Genomic DNA, 23,091 nt, shown 5'->3' with positions numbered 1-23,091 from the left:
GAGGAAGAGAGAGATTGGAAAGCTGCTAAAGGAGGTAGGATCTGCAGGACCTGGTGCAGATCTGGTGTTGGCATTGGAGCTGATGAGTGAGACGGAGTTGAGAATGTCTTTGGCTTGGGCAGGGGTGTGTAATGAGAGGATGAAGGAGATGGGTTTGGGGCCTTTTGCGTCTTACGTGTTTGTGGTACGTCCAAGGGAGGGGGTCCAGTCGGACGCTAGATCTGGAGGTCTGAAGCTTAGTAAGGATCCCAGGCCAGCGATGTTAACCTGGAAGTTACCGGCCAAAAGTGTCAGTTGAGTCTCAAAGATCACGTATGCAGTGAAGTGAAGTGAGTACTGCAGATGTTCCTTAGAGGAGCAGTGGTGTTCAAGAGTCATGTGATGGGAAGAAGACTGAGAAAGGAAAACCAGGTGAGAGCATGCCCGGGAGCTGAGGGGGGACAGGATTTGATGAAAGGGAAGAGCGATGAGCAGTTGCAGGCGCAGCTGAGGTCAGCTCCGGCAAGGATGCAAAAATGCGGGGCGCCTGGGTGGCTCAGTCGGTTGGGCATCCGACTTCGGCTCAGGTCATGATCTCGCGGTCCGTGAGTTCGAGCCCCACATCGGGCTCTGGGCTGACAGCTCAGAACCTGGAGCCTGTTCGGATTCTGTGTCTCCCTCTCTCTCTGACCCTCCCCTGCTCATGCTCTGTCTCTCTCTGTCTCAAAAATAAAGGTTAAAAAAATTTAAAAAAAAAAGGATGCAAAAACGCTCGGTGGTTTTGGGCAGGTGGGGGTGAGTGGGACCTTAGGGCAGTTTCCATGGAATGTGGAGACAGAAGGCATGTTTACAGGATATTGAAGAGCAAAAAAAAAGAAGTTGACTCTTTCAAGGAGCCAGGTGTGAAGGATAGTAGATACAAGACTGTGGACAGGAAATGCGGCGAAAATAACCTATTCTGTCTATCCTGCCGCTGATCCCCTTTTTTCACCCGGCCAGTGACACCGGCCTGCTGATTGATCTTCCTGCTTCTGACCTTGATTTCTTGTCATTCTTTCCCCAAAGTAGTCAGAGCGAGCTTTTAAAGACATTTTAGATCATAGCATTGTCCTTTAGAACGCCATGGCTTTCGATGGCGCTTAATATAAAAATCCAAAGGCCTTACATGCTTTATAAGGCCCCTGAGGCCCTGCCTCCAGCCACTTCTTGGCACCTCATGTTACTCTCCCTTATTTCTTGTGCTTCGGACACGCTGTTGTTAAACCAGTCAGGCTCCTCTGTGCCTAGGGCCTCTGCCCTTGTTCCGGTCTCTCCTTTGGATGCTGTAGGCAGAGCTTTCATTCTGTCTGCATCTTGTTAGTCACGTCTCCCCTCGGATGTCAACATCTCACGGAGGCTTGTTCTGACCATCTCATCTAACGTAGTCGCTCCTGCCCACTCAATTGCCTTTGTTACGCCCCATCATACCATTTATTTTTATCACTGTGTCCCGTCCAGTATGGTAGCCTCTAGCCACATCTGGCTCTTGAGCCCTTGAAATGTGGCAAGTGCTACCGAAGAGCTGAAGTTTTAATTTTACTTAATTTAAGCTTCAGATGTGCCAAATGTGCCAGTGGCCAGATGTGGCTAGTGCCTACCCTATTGTGTGGCACAGTTGTAGGTGCTAAGATTTAGGTACATACAGAGTGAATACTTGTCCAAGGTTGCACAGTGAAGGCTAGCCTTACGGTATCAATCTGGGCAGTGGGGATATAGAGTCATCTGGGGATATAAACATCTAGATTAATTTGCAATATGCTCATGAGTTTGCAAGGGTGATTTAATTTCTTACCCTTTTAAATCAAACTCTCAGGTTTGTGTGTGTTGGTATTATTGTGGCTACCATCAATTCAAGTAGAAAATAAATAGAGACGGAACCTCTTACCCAGTTGAGCCCATTTGCCAAGCCAATATTTTACCGCTAAAACAGTGCATTAAATTAAAAATCATCAAATATCTTGTCATACTGTTGATAGTTTACTTCAAATTCTTGGAATGACTAAGGCTATGGTTTCCATAATCACTGCAGGTGTTTTTTGTTTGTTTTTTTACAAAACCTCCAGTTTTGTAAAGAGGTCTTCATTAGGACAACGTGAACTAAGGTTTTGTGAGGGTGCAAATTTACAGAGTAAAAAGAGCAGGTAAGTAGGACCTGCCTTAACCTGCGGATGGTGTTTGGCTTTGCGTTTCTTCACTTTATTAGTGTTATAAATGATTACTTTATTAGGAAGCAGAAGTCATGAGATCATTTTATTTTCCTAGCTTATATAGTTTTAATTTCTTATCCCAGCTCATCTTTAGGGGGTATGTACAACCAAAACAACAATAATAACAAAAACCCCTCAACTACTTGTCATGAATTATTTGTTGTAGGTAAGTGATGATCTTGAAGGCTCATTAGTTGGTTCAGTAATTCTTTTAATGTGGACAGCTGCCATAGACATAGTGATAACCCGGTGCCTGGAGACCCAGAACTCTGTACTACTCTCTTCTATGTTTGAATTGTCAGAGAATAAGAGTATGACTTTATGGTACTTTGTATCTTCAATTATGAAATGAGAATGTCTTCTATGGCTTTAAGAGAGGTCTTGAACCCTGGGGCACCTGGGTAGCTCTGTTGGTTAAGCATCCAACTTCGGCTCAGGTCATCATCTCACGGTTCAAGAGTTCCAGCCCCACGTCGGGCTCTGTGCTGGCAGCTCAGAGCCTGGAGCCTGCTTTGGATTCTCTGTCTCTCTCTCTCTCTGCCCGTCACCCACTCACACACTCTCTCTCTCTCAAAAATAAATAAACATTAAAAAAAAAAAAAAAAGATCTTTAACCCTACACTATTTCCCATTGTTTATATTAGTGGTAACTATTAGTAATTGTTTCTACTAAATCAAATGCTATTTCAGACAAAAATTTTGGTCTCATGCTTTGAAATTTCATAGATGGGTAGTAGTAGGGGTCTGCACATAAACTATGGTGGCATAATTTCCAGTGAGATTGGATTTCTGGACCAGAGCTTTCTGATGTTTATAATTGAGTTGAGGGGGGGAGTGTAGAAAATAGACATACAGAGAGGGAGAATCAGAATATTTGGAGGTAATTTGGATATTACAGTATTGTGGATCTCATAATTACCTGATAATAAAATAATTTCCAGGTGGCATACTAAAAAAAAGTAAGGCAGCTTTCCTTCCTGCCTCTTTTACCGGAAAGATAGAAGATAAAGCAAGCAGGAAATTACCTTGGAGTCGTCCATTAAAGTCATGTTTTTATACAACTGCTGAGCAAAGTGTGCTTTTTAGGATAACCTAAAATCATGGAATCACTTTACATGATGGGATATTACAAAGGGCATAAAATACCCATTTTTTATACCTTGTGAAAATGCTTTCTCTTGTTTCAGATCATACTAGGGGTAGAGATGTAATCTGAAAGTGGAACGTTTATAGGAATTTCAGAAAACTTATGGGATTACTGGATTTTGTTAGCTTTTTAAAATCGGAAGAGCTCTTACAGATAAAATGTGTCAGTGAGGAAATTGAGACAGGCATTGTCTTGTTTCATTAAGCTAGTATTTGTTGAGTACTTCCTGTGTACTAAGCACAAAGTAGGCATAAAATAAGTCCCTTTGCTCAAGGAGCTTTCAGCCAGTAAAGGAAATAAGCACGTAAAAGGAGTGTTAAAGGTGTTGTTCTGTAACTTGGCACATGACAGTTGGAGAATGAAGGAGTGTTCATTCTATATAGGGGACTCACGGAAGTCTTCTTAGAGCAACTGTTACTTTCACTGAGTCTTAGTTTAATGGATGTCCGTCAGGTGGAGAGAAATGGTCAGCCAAGGGATGTGAAACAGGATGAGGTTCAGATGCTGCAAATAGAAAATTGCGGGAGAGTGGGGTATGGTAAGGGATGAGCCTGCAGAAATTGTCAGAGAAACTTCAATTTTATGCATCATCAGATGGAAGTTAAGAGTACCTTGGGGTTACATGGAAATTTGCCCAAGAGTTACTTGGCAACAGATAGTTTTAAGTAAACTAATTTCTAGGTACTCTTTGAAGTGCCTTCCTTTCTACCCTGCCTTTCTCCCACTTTACTAAATAAAGGCTCACCTTTCATACATTCTGAATATTATTATAGTAAGTTGCTCCAGATTATTTAGAAAAAGTCCCCTTTAATCAAGGCCCCATAAACTCTCCATGCATCTCGAGACATTTCCAAATAATTTTTGCTATTTAAGTTTAATAGTCATCAAAATTTGTGATATATGTATGTTGTTATTCTCTGTTATTGGCTCCTAATAATAATTGAAATAGGTCAAGAAGAAAAATTCTAATACATAATTCTAATAAAATTCTTGTCACAGCAAAGATTTTTCTCAATTCATGTTTTTGCAGAGAAATTTTTGGATTAATAATTAGAATAGCACTCTGTGGAGGAAATGGAATGGAAATAGGCATTTAAGGAGAAGAAGGGAGTACTTACTACCTTTAAAGAACATCATTTTTTAATGGATATTGGTATCTTTTCCCTATAGTGTATGGAATCTACTGAATAAGTTTAAAAGGATGGTATACATTTATATGAAAATGTCCATGTTTATCATATATCAGAAATTGTATCTTTTATGCAGGGGATACATACCATTGAAAAACTCTTGGGGGTGTATATAAACAAAAAGTTTGAAGGTAATCTTCTATAGGGCTCAGTCATTCCCAGTCTTTTTTTTCATCATAGGACACATAAAAAATGAAACTTTGTATCTGAATAGTGAAAACAATTTTGAAAAAGAAGAAAAAAGTTGGAGGACTCATACCTCTTGATTTCAAAATATTATAAAACTGCACTAATCAAAACCATGTGGTACTGGCATACAGACAAATAGACAAGTAGAGTAGAGTCCGGAAATAAACCCTTGCGTATATGGTCAGGTGATCTTTGACAGGGATACCAAGACCACTCAGTGGGGGAAAGGACAGTTTCTTCAACAAATGGTGTTGAAAAAGCTGCATATCCATATACAAAAGAATGAAATTGGACTTCTTAGACCATATACAAAAATTAACTCAAAATGGATTAAAGACCTAAATATAACACCTAAAACTATAAAATGCTTAGAAGAAAACATAGGGGGAAGCTTTATGACATTGAACTTCCCAGTGAGTTCTTGGATATAACGCACAAAGCAGAGGCAACAAAAGAGAAAACAGGCAAATGGGACTATATCAAACTTTAAAACATTTGTGAATCAGAGGATGCGGTCAACGGTAAAAACGCCACTTACGGAATGGGAGAAAATATTTGCAAATCATGTTATCTAATAAGGGGTTAGTATCCATGATATATAAAGAACTACTTCACCTCAACAGTAAAACCAAAACCTGGACAAAGGAGTTGAACAGACATTTTTCCAATGATGTCATAGAAATGGTCAATAAACATGAATAGATGCTCAATATCCGTAATCATGAGAAATGCAAATCAACACCATAATGAGAGATCACCCCACACCCATTAGGATGGCTACTATTAAAGAAAAAAACCCCAGAAAATAACAACTGCTGGCAAGGCTGTGGAGAAATTGGAGCTCTACACTGTTGGCAGAATTGTAGAATGGTGCAACTGCTATGGAAAACAGTGTGGAATTTCCTCAAAAAACAAATAGAATTGTATAATTCAGTCTCATTTACGTCTCATTTCTGAGTGTATATCCGAAAGAATTGAAAACTGTCTCAAAGAGATATTTGCACACCTGTGTTCATAGCAGTGCTGCTCACAAAAGCCAAGGAGTAGAAGCAGTCCAAATGTCTATTGTTGAATGGATGGATAAACCAAATATGTATACATACAATGGAATATTATTCAGCCTTAAGGGGAATCATACAGCATGCTACAATGGGACTGAACCTTGAGGACATTATGCTATGTGAAATATTAGTCACAAAAAGACAAATGCTACATGATTCCACTAAAGTAAATAAATTCATAGAAATGAGAATTAGAATGGGGTTACTGGGACCTGGGAGCCGGGGGTGGGGGGTGGGGGAGGGGGAAAAGAGCCTTGTTTAATGGGTGTAGCGTTTCAGATTTGCAAGATGAAAAAGTTCTAGAGATCTGTTTCACAACAACGTGAATATATTTTGTACTACTGAACTGTACACTTAAAAATGGTTAAGATGGTGAATTTTATGTTTTTTAACATAATAAAAATGTGTATCAGTATGGTAATAAATTGGTCATACAGAATAAATAAAGATGCTCATGGTGGGAAGTGACCTGCCAGTAGTTCGAATAGCCCCAAGCCCTACCTGGCTGTCATGAGAGATGAGAGATACCGGTAGCCTATTTGTAGTTTACTAGGAAGTTCTACTACAGGCAGGGAGTAGACATTGATGGTTTTAAGCAAAAGCATAGCATTTCAGGATTTGAGTTGCGGGTAGATGGATTTGGTGGCTGTGAAAAGAATAGATTGGGTAGTTCAAAGCTAGAGGTAGATGACCATTTGGGAGATGTTTATAGAAGTCAGATGAGGGCCTTCAGAAGTAAAGACAGAACTAGGGCTGTAGCAGTGGTGATGGAGTTTGAAACTTGCCAGAGTTAGCAGTGGCAATCTATGAAAGGAATTTGAGCTGAGAAGTAGCATAACCAGCTAATATCCTGGCGACATTGTTTTGTCAGCAAAGAAGAGAATGGATGGGACTGGTGGGTGAAAGTGGAAGTAGAAAGACCAGTTGGGTGGCTGTATTCCAGAAGGGGAGGTAATCTTCTTAGCAAGGTATTCCTCAGGTGCTATTTAGTATTATTTAAAGTGGCCATCCTGTTTGGGATGAGCACTGGGTGTTGTATGGAAACCAATTTGACAGTAAATTTCATATATTAAAAAATAAAAAATAAAAAAAATAAAAAAAAAAAAAGTGGCCATCCTGGAATTATAAGACAGGAAGTATTTTTTTGCATGACTACTATGCTGATTACCATTTGGAACTATAGAGACCCTAAGTGAACCTTCCTGATGGAAAGGAATCCTTGAATCTCTTAGGTGTGTGCCATGCCCATATTTCTCCTTGAAAAGAAGAACAGAAATAGTCTTCCAAAGACAGATCACTTTTCTTTGTGCCATGTGAGCCGAGGTCTCACAAATTTCCTGGAAGAGAGAAGGTTAAGAGAGACTTAGTTACTCATTGTCACATTGCCTTTTTTTTTTTTTTTTTTAAAGTGTATAAAATCAGACATGAAAGTCACCTTCTGGCCGCTCATATCCCACCTTCTAGGTGTTAAAACTTCAGTGCTGTGCTGTTCAATATGGTAGCCGTTAGTGATATGTGGTACTTTAAGTTTAATAGAAATAAAAGTAAAAATTCAGTTCCTCCGTCATGCTAGCTATATTTCAAGTGCTCAGTGGCTACATGTGTCTAGTGGACACCTTATTGGAGAGTACAGATGCAGAACACTTCCATCATCAAAGTTCCATTGTAAAGTGCTGCTGTGGTAAGACTCCTCTGAGACTCTCTGCTTAGACAACACACATGCTGCTTGGGTATTTATTTTAATTTTGTATTATAGTCTCATTTTTGTCAAATATGTACTCTGGAACTTTTCTCTTGTGCTTATCTGATGTGAACATCTTTCCAAGTTTGTATACGCAACTCTATAGCATTTTTTCTAATGACCACACAGTGTTCCAATGAAGACTCTACCAGGCTATATTTATTCCCCTATCAATGAACATTCAGATTATTTCCAAAATTTTTGCTATAAGAAAATGCTCTAGTAAGCATCCTTACGCGTGTGTTTACGTATGATATCGGTATTTCTGTGTGTACATTTCTAGGGTTGGAATTGCTGAATGATAGACATTCACATTTTAAATCTTGGTTACAGTTGCCAAATTACTCTAAAAAGTGGTTGGGTTCACTCCTATCCATGGTAAACAGAAGTGCCTATTTACACACATACTTGTCGTCATTCTTTGTTACAGTTTCTTTGACTTGCTTTCCTGATAAGTGAAAAACGGTTCTCATGCGATAAAATAAGATTGTTATCAGACTTTATCTGTGTTTTTTTTAAAGCGGCAGGTAATAGCAAAGTTAATCTGGCATTAGAAGAATTTACTTCAAATACAAGGAAAATTTTCTCACTAGTACTACTAGTACTAGTTGAATATTATAATGAGTTAAATAATAGTGTTGAATTGGCTTCTTTAGAATATGCAGGAATTAGCTATAGCTAGCAGTATTTACATACCTTCACCCATATTTCACATCCTCACCTTATTAGCCATGATTGTCTTTTTCTGAAGCTTTGGATATAATAAATCAGTAATACGTAAGTATGACATTGTAGGAAACAATTATAAAACATGTAAAAGTTTTTTCTAACATACACATTATTGACCTTATGATTTCTTTTGAAAAACAAAATGAATAGAAAATGGACTAGGGCAATTAAATCATGTTAAGTCTATGTAGATTTTGTTGTTTTTGTTAAGATGGGTCTAAAGAGTTCTTAGGATTTGGGGCAAAGGGAGCATATTTATTTTTATAAACTTTTTAGAGGAGGAGGATATTTTAGACCTTAAAGATATTTTCAGTTCTGTCATTTTGTGAACTATTAAGAGCATACACTTACTTGACAACAGAAGTCATTAGAATTCTAGAACTGAAAGGACCCTTGAAGAGCTAGTCTGATTTAATCATGGTGTTCTGAAAGAAGCTGCTTGTAGAAATGGGATGGCCTCTTCATTTTAGATTGCTGCATATTTTATGTGCTGAAAAGAATATGCTAATATGCAATTTATTTTACCATTTCCCTAGAAATAGAAAAAGATGAATAATTCTGAGGCATAGGAAATTAAGAAGCAGTTTCTCTGTTCTTTAGTCCTTTTTTATTTCGTATTGCTCTGTGATGGGTTCTTTGCCTTGGCCAAGAAGAGCCAGCTAATTTTGTTGAAGTTTCTGAATTACTTACAAGCCGTGGGTTCTAGAGGTTCTTGCTCTTTATAGAAACAAGTACATTCTCTCTTTTTTTCTTGTCTCAGGAAGAATGGAAACGAATTTGCTTCTGTGCTAATAAGATCTTTTATTAGACCGTGGAGATTAAGTTTTTCTTTTTCTAACATTTAATGATTTCAGTTTCTCATTTAGTTTTTGATCTTGACATGCTCATATTGGAAAAAGCAAATACTGCCAAATTAATTGCCCGCTTCAGGATTCAGTTTCCTTTCTAGCTTCAGGTTCTTGTTATATGAAAAACATACACTCAGTTTATGAGGACAGACTGTTCAGAAGCAAATCAGACTAAGGTATTTTTGGAATTAAAAAGAGCTACAGAAAGAAAAGTTGAATTTCTTATTTGAGCTTTTGTTGGTAGAATAATTCATTCACTGGGAGTACCCCTAAAAAAAATCTATAATTTTTCATGTTTGAATTAAAATGTGTTTTCTCTGTGTCAATAACTATATCATTTATCAAATGAGGGACTGAACAGTTCTTCTATACCAGTATAATCTGATCTCTTCGGGGATAAATTCTCTCCAGAAGGAGATGTAGTTACATTTTACATTTTGAAGTCACTGGTTTTATTCATTCAGGCAAAGTGTTGAACTTGATCAGGATAAGACCATCAGTTTGTGCTTATGTTATCAACCCCTTTAGACAGTTCAAAATAGTCATCTTCAGTGACAGGTATAAAAAACTTCAGGATTGAAAAGTCAAGTTACTAATCACTGAAGAGGTAGTTGCTTTTTGTTACTATTATTATTATTACTTACTTGTTTTCATTTCTCTCCACATTATATAAGTTGTGGAGACAAATAAAAGAGATCAGCTTATGAAATTTTTTTTTAATGTAGAGAACAAGAATGATTCAAGATGTGGTATGAAAGCAGGAATGAAGGGTAATGTCATCAAATGAAGTAGACTAACAAAATATTTTAAGCTGGCAAACATTTGCAAAGAATCAAAATCCTCAGCATAGTCCTTGATTTTCGGTGAATTTTAAGGGAAATTGGCTAAGAGTGTGAAAATTTAAAGAAAGCTCACCTCTCCAGAAAGGTTCTTCCCCGCCCCCTCACCCCCACCCAAATTAAAACATTCAAAACTAAGCAGAACTGTCTCATGTACTTGGAAATGCCAGTTTTTCAGTACGTTGCTCGGGAAATGAAGTGGGAAAACCCAGTTAAAACATGAGCCTTTGAAATATTTGGCTTATAGACGGAGGCTATGCTGATGTAATACAGTTGTAAAATTATTGCTTTAGGAGCAACATCTGGTACATGAATCTCAGCATGAAAGTAGCAAGACGAGGGTAGGAGTTCCATGATCTATTTTAGATTTTTTTCAGTAGGCACTATTTGCCATTTTTAAAAAGAGTTTTTTTCCAGGTAAGTGGATTTTTATTATTTTTAATTCCAGTGTAATTAACATACAGTATTATATTAGTTTTAAGTGTATAATATAGTGAATAAGCAATTCTGTACATCTCCTTAATCCTCATCTCCTATGATCTCCCCCATCCCCCGCATCTCCCCACCTCTCCTCTGCTAACCATCAGTTCTCTGTAGTTTCTTGGGGTTTGTCTCATTTTTCCCCCTTTGCTTGTTTTGTTTCTTAAATTTCGCCTATGAGTGAAAGCATATGGTATTTGTCTTTCTCCGACTGACTTCGTTTAATGTTACACCCTCTAGATCCATCCATGTCGTGGCAAATGGCAAGATTTCATTCTTTTTATGGCTGAGTAATATTTCATCGTTTATGTATACCGCCTTTTTATCAGTCATCTATTGATGGACACTTGGCTGCTTCCGTAATTTGACTATTGTAAATAATGCTGCAGTAAACATAGGGGTTCATGTATCCCTTTGAATTAGTATTTTAATATTCTTTGGGTAAATACCCAGTAGTGGAATTACTGGGTCATAAGGTAATTCTATTTTTAATTGTTTGAGGAGCCTCTATACTGTTCCTAACAGTGGCTGCATCCATTTACATTTTCACCAGTCGTGCGTGAGGGTTCCTTTTTCTCCACAGCCTCACCAACACTTGCTGTTCTTGTGTTTTTGATTTTAGCTGTTTGGACAGGTATGAAGTGATATCTCATTGTGGTTTTGATTTGTGTTTCCCTGATGAGGAGTGATGTTGAGCATCTTTTTATGTATCTGTTGACCATCTGTATGTTTTCTTTGGAGAAATACCTGTTCATGTCTTCTGCCCATTTTTAATTGGATTATTTGTTTTGTGTTGAATTGTCTAAGTTCCTTATATATCTTGGATACTAGCCCTTTATTAGATGTGTCATTTGCAAATATCTTCTCCCATTCAGTAGCTTGGCTTTTAGCTTTGTTTGCTTTGCTCTGCAGAAACTTTTTATTTTGATGCCATCCCAACTGTTTGTTTTTGCTTTTTGTTTCCCTTGCCTCAGGAGACATATCTAGAAAAATGTTGCTTTGGCCAGTGTCAGAGAAATTACTGTCTGTGCTCTCTCCTAGGATTTTTATGGTGTCAGGTCTCACATTTAGGTCTTCAATCCATTTTGAATTTATTTTTGTGTATGGTGTGAGGAAGTGGTCCAGTGTCATTCTTTTGCATGTAGCTGTCCAGTTTTCCCAACACTATTTGTTGAAGAGTGTCTATCTCCCGTTGTATATTCTTGGCTTCTTTGTTGAATATTAGTTTATCATGTGATTGTGGGTTTATTTCTGGCCTCTCTATTCTGTTCTGTTGACCTATAGGTCTATTTTTGTGCCAGTATCATACTCTTTTGATTACTACAGCTTTGTAGTATGCCTTTTTTTTTTTTTTAATGTTTATTTTATTTATTTTGAGAGAGCGAGTGAGCAGGAGAGAGGGAGAGGATCCCAAGCAGGCTCCGGGCTGTCAGCGAAGAGCCGATCAAGAGTTGAATGCTTTACTGTCTGAGCCACCCAGGTGTCCCTAGTACAGCTTTGTAGTATATCTTGAAATTTGAGATTGTGATACCTCATGTTTTGTTTTTCTTTTTCAAGATTGCTTTGGCTATTCACCATCTTTTGTAGTTCCACACACATTTTAGGATTGTTCTAGTTCTTGTGAAAAATGCTGTTGGTATTTTGATAGGGATTGCATTAAATGTGTAGGTTGTTTTGTCTAGTATGGACATTTTAACAATATTTGTTTTTCTAATTCCTGCACGTGGAATATTTTTCTCTTTGTGTCATCTTCAGTTTCTTTTATCAGTGTTTTCAAAGTACAGGTCTTTCACCTCCTTGGTTAAGTTTATTCCTAGGTATCTTATTATTTTTGATGCAATTGTAAATAGGATTTTTAAAAAACTTTTTTTAATGTTTATTTTTGAGGGAGGGAGGGAGACAGCAAGGGAGACACAGAATCTAAAGCAGGCTCCAGGCTCTGAGCTGTCAGCACAGAGCCCAACGTGGGGCTCAAGCTCACAAACCTAAGCTGAGGTCAGATGCTTAACCGACTGAACCACCCAGGTGCCCCTAAATAGGATTGTTTCTTTTTTTTTTTTAATTTTTTTTACATTTATTTATTTTTGAGAAACAGAGTGAGACAAAGCGTGAGTGGGGGAGGGGCAGAGAGAGGACACACAGAATCTGAAGCAGGCTCCAGGCTCTGAGCAAGCGGTCAGCACAGAGCCTGATGCGGGGCTCGAACCCACAGACTGTGAGATCATGACGTGAGCCGAAGTCGGACGCTCAACCGACTGAACCACCCAGGTGCCCCTAAATAGGATTGTTTCCTTAATTGCTCTTTTGGCTGCTTCATTATTAGTATATAGAAATGCAACAGATTTCTGTATATTGATTTTTGTATCAATATACTGAAATTCATTTGTCAGTTGTCGTTTTTTTGGTGGAGTCTTTCAGGTTTTCTATATATGGTATCATGTCAATTGCAAATAGAGTTTTACTTTTTCCTTACCAGTTTGGATGCCTTTATTTCATTATGCTAATTGCTGTAGCTAGGACTTCCAGTACTATGGTGAGTAAAGATGGTGAGAATGGACATCCTCTTAGGGGAAAAGTTCTCACTTTTTTCCCCATTGAGTATGATGTTCGCTTTGGGTTCTCTCTGTAGGGCCTTTGTTATGTTGAGGTATGGTCTCTCTAAACCTACTTTGTGGAGAGTTTTTAATCATGAATAGATGTTGTATTTGTCACATGCTTTTTCTGCATCTATTGGAATGATATGGCTTTTACCCTTTCTCGTATTGATGTGATGTATCATGTTAATTGATTTGTGAATATTGAGCCACTCTTGCAATACCACTGGATGGAGAATGATAATTTTAACAGCCGTTAAGAGTGTCTATGTGCTAAGCACTGTTCCTAGTGCTTTGGCTATATTCTAACAACAGTATGAAGTAAATATAGTTATTCACTCCATTTTGCTAAAGACGAAGCTGAGACAGTAAGAGATTACATACATTGCCTAAGGTCCTATAACTCTTTAGGGGGTAAAACTGGGTATCCAACCCAGACAACCTGACACCAGAGACCTAATAGTTGTTTTAGATTTGTGCTGTCTCATACTGTAGCTGCTAGCCACATAAACTTTTGAGCACTTGAAATGTGCCTCATCCGAACAGATGTGCTCGAAGTGTAAAATATACATCAGATTTTGAAGATTTAGTGTGGGGAAAAAAGTAAAATATCTTCTGAATAATTTAACATTGATTACATATTGAAGTGGTATGTTGGCCATATTATATTACATAACATATTAAAATTTCACCTGTTTTTTTCTACTTTTAAAATATGGCTACTACTAAATTTTAAATTGAATATGTGGCTCCCATTATATTTTTATCGGAGAGCACTGTTAAAGACTGGCCACCAATGAGTGAAGAGTCTAATTGGAGAGAATAGAAGGGTGGTGGCAGGCAAAGGAAAAAAGGATAATTAGGATTAGATTAGATTGGCATTAAAGTTTATCTTTGAAGCCGGTGTTCCTCAGAGAGTGATGCGTGGACGGTCTGCTTCAGATTTACAGGGTGAGGCCATCCCTGGAACTTCAATCATCCCTGATTCATTATTTCCACCTCTTGCAGCGCTACCTAGAGAGAGGAATCTGCAGAAGAGACAGTAACTCTAATTTTATAAGGCAGTGAATGTGAATCCCATTTTCTTAATTTTCTGATCAATTTTGTTGAATTAGACTTTAGCATAATGAAAGGCATAGGCAGTTGCTGACAGTGTCATTTAAAGATTTGCTTTCTGAAGATTGGATGTTTGCTACTTATTTAATAAATGGGGAAAACATTTAAAATGACCTTATAATCTATAGTCTAGCCTTTGACTAAAATGAGTGCCACTTAGCTTAGTAAGCAGACTAGGTGATTGCCAATGGCTAAATGATTTGGTGAATTGTGGAGCGTTTGGAATTTTCATACTGGACCCTGACTACCCTAAAGAAGTTGTATGTTCTGGTGTCCTTAGTCTAGAATACACTGTTAAATTGGCTTACCTCTTAAGTTATACCACAGCTTGGGCCTTTAAAATTACCCTGCCCCATAGGAGATTTTTGTCTATTTATTCTAAGAGACAATCATGGTGAATGATTTTTAGCTTTTCTTTATAGTAAGTAATAATGAAAAGTTAGTGTTATTTCATTATGAGTACATAGAATGTATAGATCTTAAGGTCCTATAGTAATGTTTCATATTGACACTGAATAGTGCACAGTTCTTAAATATATTAAATACGTTGGTTTTGTTATCTACAACTTTGATTAAGGATCATTTAAAAAACGCTGACTACGGGATCACTTGTAGAACACCAGCCTTCATAGAAAAGTTACCAGAGGGAAAGACTGCCTGAACAAAATTATTCGCCTGAATGGCAACTTGGTTAGACATTCATCAGATATTTTTTTAATATAAACCATTTTTTTTTTAAAGAATGTGCTTGGCCTGCTTGCACAGTTTGAGGGCATAAGAAATAACCTCAGTGAAGTGCAAGATTCCAACACTTTTTAACAGCTGACAGTAGCCGTCAGACAGCACTCTGCAAAATGGTATCAAATGATTTTCAGCAGACTTCAGGAGGCTGCAAAATTTACATCACCGGCACAGAGTAGAAATAGCCATAAGGGTAGTACCCAGTTTCCAAATGTCTCCCTTTAAAAAAAAAAACGGTTTCCACTTTTGAGTTGATGAGAATCAGAATTCATTTTCTTACAGTATTATAAATAGGCTTAGGATTCTAGACCAACCTTCAGAAACATCTTTGACCTTCCTGAGTAATAGTTCTGTTTCACCTTCCATTAAGCTCTGACTTCTTTAGAAAATATATTCCTATGATAGGGGGAGATGCCTGATTAAGTCCCCTTCCCCTCTTGTTAATAGAAACTTCTATCAGGGGCCTCGAGAAATGGATAAACCTTCATGAACATAAATATCTCGTATAAAGAATTTGTCAAGGTCTTTCTCTTCCTGGATGTTTCTGATTCTGCTATGAAGAGATACCAGGTCTCTGCAGGGGCAGGAAATCCAAATTGCTGCTGTCTTGTGTTTGATTGTATGAGTCATTTGTGAATTGAGTCAGGTGCTTTTTATTTCAGTATGGAGGAGAAATAAGACATTTTTCATTGTTTTGTTCAGAAGTTATGTGCACAAACTAAGCTTTTTTTTTTTTTTTTTTAATTTCCAAACTAAGCTCTTTGAAGGCTTATTTGCTTTTGTGTCTCTAGCACTTAGCACAGTGGCCAACACACAAAAGATGTCATGTTTGTTGAATGAATCAGTGACTGACTGAGGGAGTGAACCATTAGCTGACCCCATTATGTGCTTGCAATTCTACATGGTCTTTCTGAGATTGTGGTATTTCGATATATTCATTTTATAGCAGTATTAAAATTGAATTATGGATTTTAGAGGGATAAGCTTTTCAAGGTACTTTCCTTTCTTGAACAAGAAAAATAGTGCATTTTCTAAAACTCTGTAGATGGGATGGCCTAGTTGCCATCGGCCCACAATAAGGCAATTGTTTTTGGTCTAATGGAAAAATTAGGAGAGTAAAGAAATTGCCTAACTGAATTAGATTGCCAAAGAACAAACTGTAATTTTCCAATTTAGAAAAAGTTTCCAAATCTTGATATCAAGGGAATGTTTCTATTTTAAGTTTTTTTTTAATGTTTGTTTATTTTTGAGAGAGAGACAGAATGCGAGTGGGTTGGGGCAGAGAGGGAGACACAGAATCGGAAACAGGCTCCAGGCTCTGAGCCATCAGCATAGAGCCCGATGCAGGGCTCGAACTCGTGAGCCGTGAGATCATGACCTGAGCCGAAGTTGGACGCTCAACCGACTGAGCCACCCAGGCACCCCTTCGGAATGTTTCTATTTTATGCATTTAATTTTTTTTAATGTTTATTTATTTCTGAGACAGAGAGAGACAGAGCATGAGTGGGGGAGGGGCAGAGAGAGAAAGGGAGACACAGAATCCGAAGCAGGCTCCAGGCTCTGAGCTGGGGGCTCGAACCCACAGATTGCGAGATCATGACCTGAGCCGAAGTTGGACGCTCAACCGACTGAGCCACCCAGGCGCCCCAGGAATGTTTCTGTTTTAAAATAATATGTCAGGTGGCTCAGTGGGTTAAGCCTCAGACTTCGGCTCAGGTCATGATCTCACAGTTTAGGAGTGTGGGCCCCGCATCGGGCTCTGTGCTGACAGCTTGGAGCCTGGAGCCTGCTTTGGATTCTGTGTCCCTCTCTCCCTGCCCCTCCCCTGCTCATGCTCTGTTTCTGTCTCTCAAAAATAAATAAAACATTTTTAAAAATTTAAAATAATATGTCATCTTGCTTTTTGGCCTTAACTGTAAGCCCCACGTTTCCTAGTTTTTATGCTCCTTCATAAGCCATAGGAGAGTAGAGAGTAAGTATAGCAGAATATGTGTGAGCGTGGGCTTTAGAACTCCAGGAGCCCTGGTTTCAAACCCCACTCCACCACTTAATGCTCTGTGATCTTGGTCCAGCTATATAAACTAAGTGATCTGGTTTTCTCATTGTAGTAAAGGGACGATAAAGAATCCTTGGCATGTGTAAGTGAATTAATGTCTATAAAGCACTTAGACACATAGAAATCTGATTATGTTAGTTGTTATGTGATAACCCCTATATGTGAGTTGCCTCTTTCTGCCTTTGCTCATGTTAACCTTTTTTTTTTTCACGTAAATTTGAAAAGTTCCTGGCTGCTCTTGAAAGACCGACGGTGACTCTTCCCTGCATTTTGTGACATCTCTCTCACTATCTCCTCTTTTTTATATTAAGTAGTTGTTACGGCACTCACCATGTACTGTAGTTATGTGTTTGTCTGCATTGGGTCACACATCCTCTAAGGACAAGGAATAGGTTTGAATTTTTCTCTGTTCCCAGTACAGGGCATGGCACATGCACGTGGTATGTAACAGAGCATCTGTTAAGTTGTTTATTTGACGTGTATATGGAGATCTTCTACAAGCTATGCAGTGTTAATCAAATGATAGTGCTGCTTTAGGACTTATAATATGGCTAGGAATGTGCTTGGCAATTAGGAATTAGTTACCTGGTATTTCAGTACCAAAGATGAGAATATTATCACAAAGCTAATTGAGCCATGATTCCAGGTACCAGACTGTTACTTTCTTACCATCTATATGTAATTGAGTTTAGCAACTTTTAAAACCTTATATATAATTGAATGTTATATATGCGTCCTTCCCACTGTAAGCATCCTAGGTATCTGGTTTAGTCCCATCTTTTAAAATGATTCTTTGCTAGAAATATGAAGCTTGACTGGTTTAAATACAATATTTTGTTTATGTTTTGTAGTATTTTAATAACTAACTCTTGATGATTAGCATTGAGAACTTACTATGTGTCAGGCACTGAGGATTTTAGTATGCTATTTGATTTAAATCCTTATAACAATCTGACGAGATAGTAAGCACTTCTGATTTCCATGCTTTTACGGAGACAAGTAAAGTTTGCAAATATGGGCTAACTTGCTGGTAAGTCCTAGATCCAGGATGTGGACCTAGGCAATCTGATTCTGGGGCCTAAGTTTCTAGTTATGCAACTGCCTGATCTTTTCACGTTTTCTTTGAACTTTATCTGTTTTTTAATTTAGTTTGAGGTAACATATATAAAATGTTTGTCTCAGAATAGTTGCTCAAAAGTAATAGTTTTTTTTCTTCTGATGTGATATATCATAAGAGATAAATTCAAAGGTACTCTCCATACCTTTTTGAGATTCTAATTCCTTGTTACGGTGTTTCTTGAACATCCTATTTTAATCTGAGCAAATGTTCTCATGTGAAGGAAATCACAGTGTCAGAAAATATCAGAAATTATAGACCTCTTGTTTCAAAATTCAGTTTTTTTCATTGATACTTTGTTTTATTAAAAAAAAGTTACATTAAGGTATCCGTGTGAAATGTTAGGTGTGTTTTTTGTCACTGTGTGCATTTAATTTGTCTCATGTCTGAGCAACAAATATTTGTAATTTTAAAGATTTTTAAAATTCACCTTTGTGGTTTGGTTTAAATGTGGAAACTTGATATCCAGTATCTTAACATCCAAATAACTTGCACAGTTCTACATAGATTTGGAAATTCAGCCCGAATGTTTCCTAATTATTACGTACAGCAAAATTTTGCCATTGTATAGTTTACCTTTTTCTTCCTTAATGCCAACATTATATTTATATAATATGTATTTATATATATATATATCAGGTGTTCTATTATGTTTAGAGAAATGTTTTTAAAAATATTGTTAAGCTCTTTGTTTCATGTAAGCACTTTTCATCTTTTTTAATAATAGGTAAATCAACAAGCTGGGAAGATGATGGTTGGGGAGCATGGGAAGAAACAGAACCCCAAGAACCTGTAAGTCTTTATAAATGTATGCATGCTTTTTGAAAGTGGCATTTTCCTTTTGTAATGATGGTGACACATTCCAGTGTTAGGTCGACATTTGAAAACCTTTGTCAAGGACATCTTTATGCTTACTTAATAGTACTTAAGCAAATATTTTTATTTTTAAGGTATATATTTATTTATATTGAGAGAGGGAGCATGTGCACGTGTTAGCAGGGGAGGGACAGAGAGAGAATCCCAAGCAGGCTTCGTGCTGCTGTCAGCATGGAGCCCGATGGGGGGCTTGATCTCACAAACTGTAAGATCATGACCTGAGCCGAGGTCAAGAGTCAGATGCTTAACTGACTGAGCCACCCAGGCACCCCAAGTAGATACCTTTCTTAAGGATTTAATGACTTTAAGTCAGCCAGCTAAGCAGGCTGAATGGAGAATAACTGTTTTAGGATTCTTTCTCCTTGATTAGTTATTATTTTAGACTCCTCTACTTATTCAACACATATTTGTTAAGTGCCCATCATAATCTAGGCATTTTTCTAGATGCTGGAAGTATAGCAATGAGTAAGTAGAGGAAGTCCCTGGATGTATTTTCATCTATCAGTAATAGACAATCTAACCTAAACTGGCTTAAATAACAAGGAGATTCATTAGCTCGTATAGAAGGAAGTCAGAGGTAGTATGGACTCATAGGTTGTTTGATCAGGAGATTCAACTATGTCATCAAGGACTTAAGTTTTTTCCTTCTGTCTCCTCTGCATATACAGTACTGACTTCATCCTAAAGATTGTTTTTCTCTAGATGGAGTGTGGCACCATGTTTCTTCATTCGTGACCAGAGGGAGAAAACAGACTCTTACAGGAGCAGGGAACAACTTTTTCAGAAACCTCTAGCGAGCCTTGCCTGTATCTTCTTGGCCAGAATAAGGCCAGACACTCATTTTTGAACTAGTCACTGGCAGGGGATAGATTTTTCATCAGTCAGTCATACCATTCCCTCGAGTTGGAAGATAAAGGGTCAACGTCTCCTGAGGCCCATGACTGAACAAAATTACAATTTTTTATGAAGAAAGAAGAATGAACATATATATTGGGTAGATCTTCTTATCATCCCTGTTCTAGCAGCTTATACTCTAATGGGGAGAGAAAATTTTTTTTCAGAAAGATAGATAAAAGTATCAAATGGTGGTAATCAGAGTTATGTAGGGGATTCAAACGGTGATGTGATGGCAAGTGATCAAGTGACTACTATAGCTTGGGTGGCCTAGGAAGGCTTTTTAGAGGATGCCACATTTAAGCTGCGGTCTGAAAGACAACAGGGAGTCAGCGACGTGAAGATCTGGCAAAGAACATTGCAGGCCAGGGCAACAGCTCATGCAGAGGCCCTGTGGCAGGACTGGGCTTGGAATTTGGAGGACATAAAGAAGGCCAGTGTGGCTTGGCAGGACTGGAGGCTATGAGATGGGGTCAGAGAAATTGGCGGGCTTCATGTAAGGCTTTGTGAATTTGGAGTTCTTGTAAATGTGATAGGAAACTGCACATAGCTGACTTCTCACTTTTAAAATTCATCTTCGCTGCTTTTTGGGATAAGTTGAAATAGGGAGCGAAAGTAGAAGCAGGGAGAGCAGTTAGGAAGCTGTTGTGGTAGTGTAGCTGGGAAATGATGATGGCTTCCCCTAAGGTGATATTAGTGAAAATGAGATAGTGATGGATTCAGGATAAGTTTAGAGATAATAAGATTTTGCTCTCAGTTGGTTGTGAGGGATGAAAGGGAAAAAAAACCGAGGATTTACTTCTGTGATCTTGGGATGTGATGAAGAGTAGATGAAACATCCTTGGCAAGGTGTTGGTACTCCCTAAAGCCGGGTGATAGGTACCAGTCTCTTCATTTTTGGCAGTGTTTGAAAATACCCACTACAAGTTTCTTTCTAAAAAGAAAACTTACTTTTGGTTTTTGGCTTGAGCAGGCGTTTGGCTTGAGCAGCTGGATGGATGGTGGGGAAAACTAGAATAGGTTTGAGGGAGAAATGGAAGAGCATTGTGTTGTAGGAAGCGGAGCCTGCTACGTCGTGCCAGTTGGTGGAAAAGCTCCGTGGGGAGATTAAGAACAGGAAACCAGTTCAGAAGGCCTTACGGAGAATTGGAATGTGTTGAATAAGATGTAATGCAGCTCGAGGAACTTGTTACACCGTCACTTCAGCAAACAGACACCTTGTTCCTTGCCCCTCTAGTGCGGTGTCATCATGGGGACTCAGCTGTACTCTGTCTCTGTTTTTACCAAGACCGACTGGCTTCCGCTTACTCACGATCTACACTGTTTCATGGCTGTTATTTGTGTCTTTCATTTGTGGTTGTCTTGGATTCTTTTCTCTTCTTTGTTTCACACCCAGAGCTCATATGAGGATTTGATGGAGTCTCTTCATCACTACCCAGTACAGGACATTTGCAGACGGTGGGGCATAGTATTTATACCCGGCCACTCCGTGGGATGTCAGCCTGCCTCTTAATGCTGCCCTCTGATGGGGCATCCACCAGAGGTCTCATTAGCTACTATGGGGGCGGAAAGAAAGGCGAGGGGGTGTGTGTAAAGGGGGTTGGAGGCTCCGCATGACCGTGTGAGTAAACCTCTCAGGAGGAGATGGGTGTGCTTGGAGAACCTCTCAGAAAGAGGCGGTGTGACTGGTAGCTACTTTGCATGTGGCGTTGGCTACATACAGTATTTGTTTTCTAGAAACCTATAGCTAAGTGACTGTTGTGAGTAATACAGCAAGCTCCTGGGTAAGTTTGAGGTTTTCTGGAATAAACCTCACAGACATTGCGCGTTAAAGTGGACACATGCATTTGTGATCTCCGGGGAGGTTCCATTGGGACAGTTACTGTTAAACATCTAAAAGGGTGCTGGTGCTGAGTTACGGTATTTACTTACAGACCTAGAGGCCTACATCTTACTGTGTCTACTGGGGCATAGTTGGTTCTTTCTGGAATGGATTTTTCCTAGTGAATGACATAGTTGGAGAGTTGTGTGTCTGTTACATTTTCTGTAATATTAAGTATTAATATTAATAAATATTAAATACTAGATGTAATATTAATTAACCTGATAATATTAAGGGGGTTAGTTTACTGATAGTGTGTCATATCCCTGCTTTTTGGCTCACATGACAGTGTGCCTTCTCTAAGTGTGTACTTCCTCGTGGCATTGTAATGTACCAGAGTAGAAAATGATCGAAGCTACAATTTGGGGTCAGAGAAGCAATAGTCCTGATGTAAGGCTTTATGAATTTGGAGTTTATTATTTTTATTTTTTATTAAAATTTTTTTTTAATGTTTATCTATTTTGAGAGAGAGAGAGAGAGCACGCAGGAGAGGAGCAGAGAGAAGTAGACAGAATGTGAAGCAGGCTTCAGACTACGAGCTGTCAGCACAGAGCCTGACGCAGGGCTCAAACTTATAAACAGCAAGATCATGACTTGAGGCAAAGTTGGATGCTTAACTGACTGAGCCATCCAGATGCCCTGTGGAGTTTATTTTAATGCTTATTTTTGAGAGAGAGAGAGAGAGAAAGTGTGAGTGGGGGAGGGGCAGAGAGAGAGGGAGCCCGAGGATCCGAGGCGGGCTCTGGGGTGACTGCAGAGAGTCCAGTGCAGGTCTCAAACTCCTGAACTGTGAGATCATGACCTGCGCTGAAGTTGGACGCTTAACTGAGCCACCCAGGCGGCCCTGGAGTTTATTCTTAATGTGATCAGAAACCACACTATTTCTGATTTAGAAAGCTCACCTTTGCTGCTCTGTGGAGTAAGTTGTAGTGGGTCTTTTGATTAGTTAGTTGTGTCTCTCATACTCATGACTTTTCATGGGCCGGCTTATATTATAAGATTTTATATTGATGTGCCACTGTTCCAGCTGATCCTGGGTGATGTGAGCAATGATCGCCTGGTTAGAGTGTGTATATTCTTATACTTTCTTTGCGTCTGTTAAGGCGTGCCAACTTCTGTTTATTGGTAAGGCTATCCTAAATTTAGGAGTAAAACTTCTTTTAACTGTTTCAGTAAAAAGCTGAAATATGTTTCTACTCAGTCCAAAACACATTAACTTACGTGTAGCACATTTCTTCATTTGGATAAAATTTGGTTGTTTACAAATGGCCCTTGTGGATGATGGTAGCTTGTTCTCTTTGTCTTAACTGATTTTCTCACACAGTGGATTTGGCATACACGGCCAGTGAGACAGTTGACGACAATT

The 23,091-nt window shown here is 38.5% G+C and overlaps 1 protein-coding gene across 5 annotated transcripts in view; it reads left to right on the top strand.

Annotated features, from left to right (window-relative positions):
* Positions 1-23,091, top strand: part of RAB3GAP2 (RAB3 GTPase activating non-catalytic protein subunit 2) — a 101,025-nt gene that overhangs the window by 1,753 nt on the left and 76,181 nt on the right. For all 5 annotated transcript variants that reach the window (XR_006199112.1, XM_042926222.1, XM_042926221.1 and 2 more), the window contains exon 2: positions 18,801-18,865. Coding sequence is in view for 4 of the 5 variants with exons in the window: in XM_042926222.1 (XP_042782156.1) it covers positions 18,801-18,865 (65 nt within the window). In the remaining variant the exon portion in view is untranslated. The remainder of the gene's footprint in view (positions 1-18,800; positions 18,866-23,091) is intronic.

Source organism: Panthera leo, chromosome F3 (assembly GCF_018350215.1).
Source record: "Panthera leo isolate Ple1 chromosome F3, P.leo_Ple1_pat1.1, whole genome shotgun sequence".
NCBI lineage: Eukaryota > Metazoa > Chordata > Mammalia > Carnivora > Felidae > Panthera > Panthera leo.
This window is presented reverse-complemented; position numbering and strand designations above follow the sequence as displayed.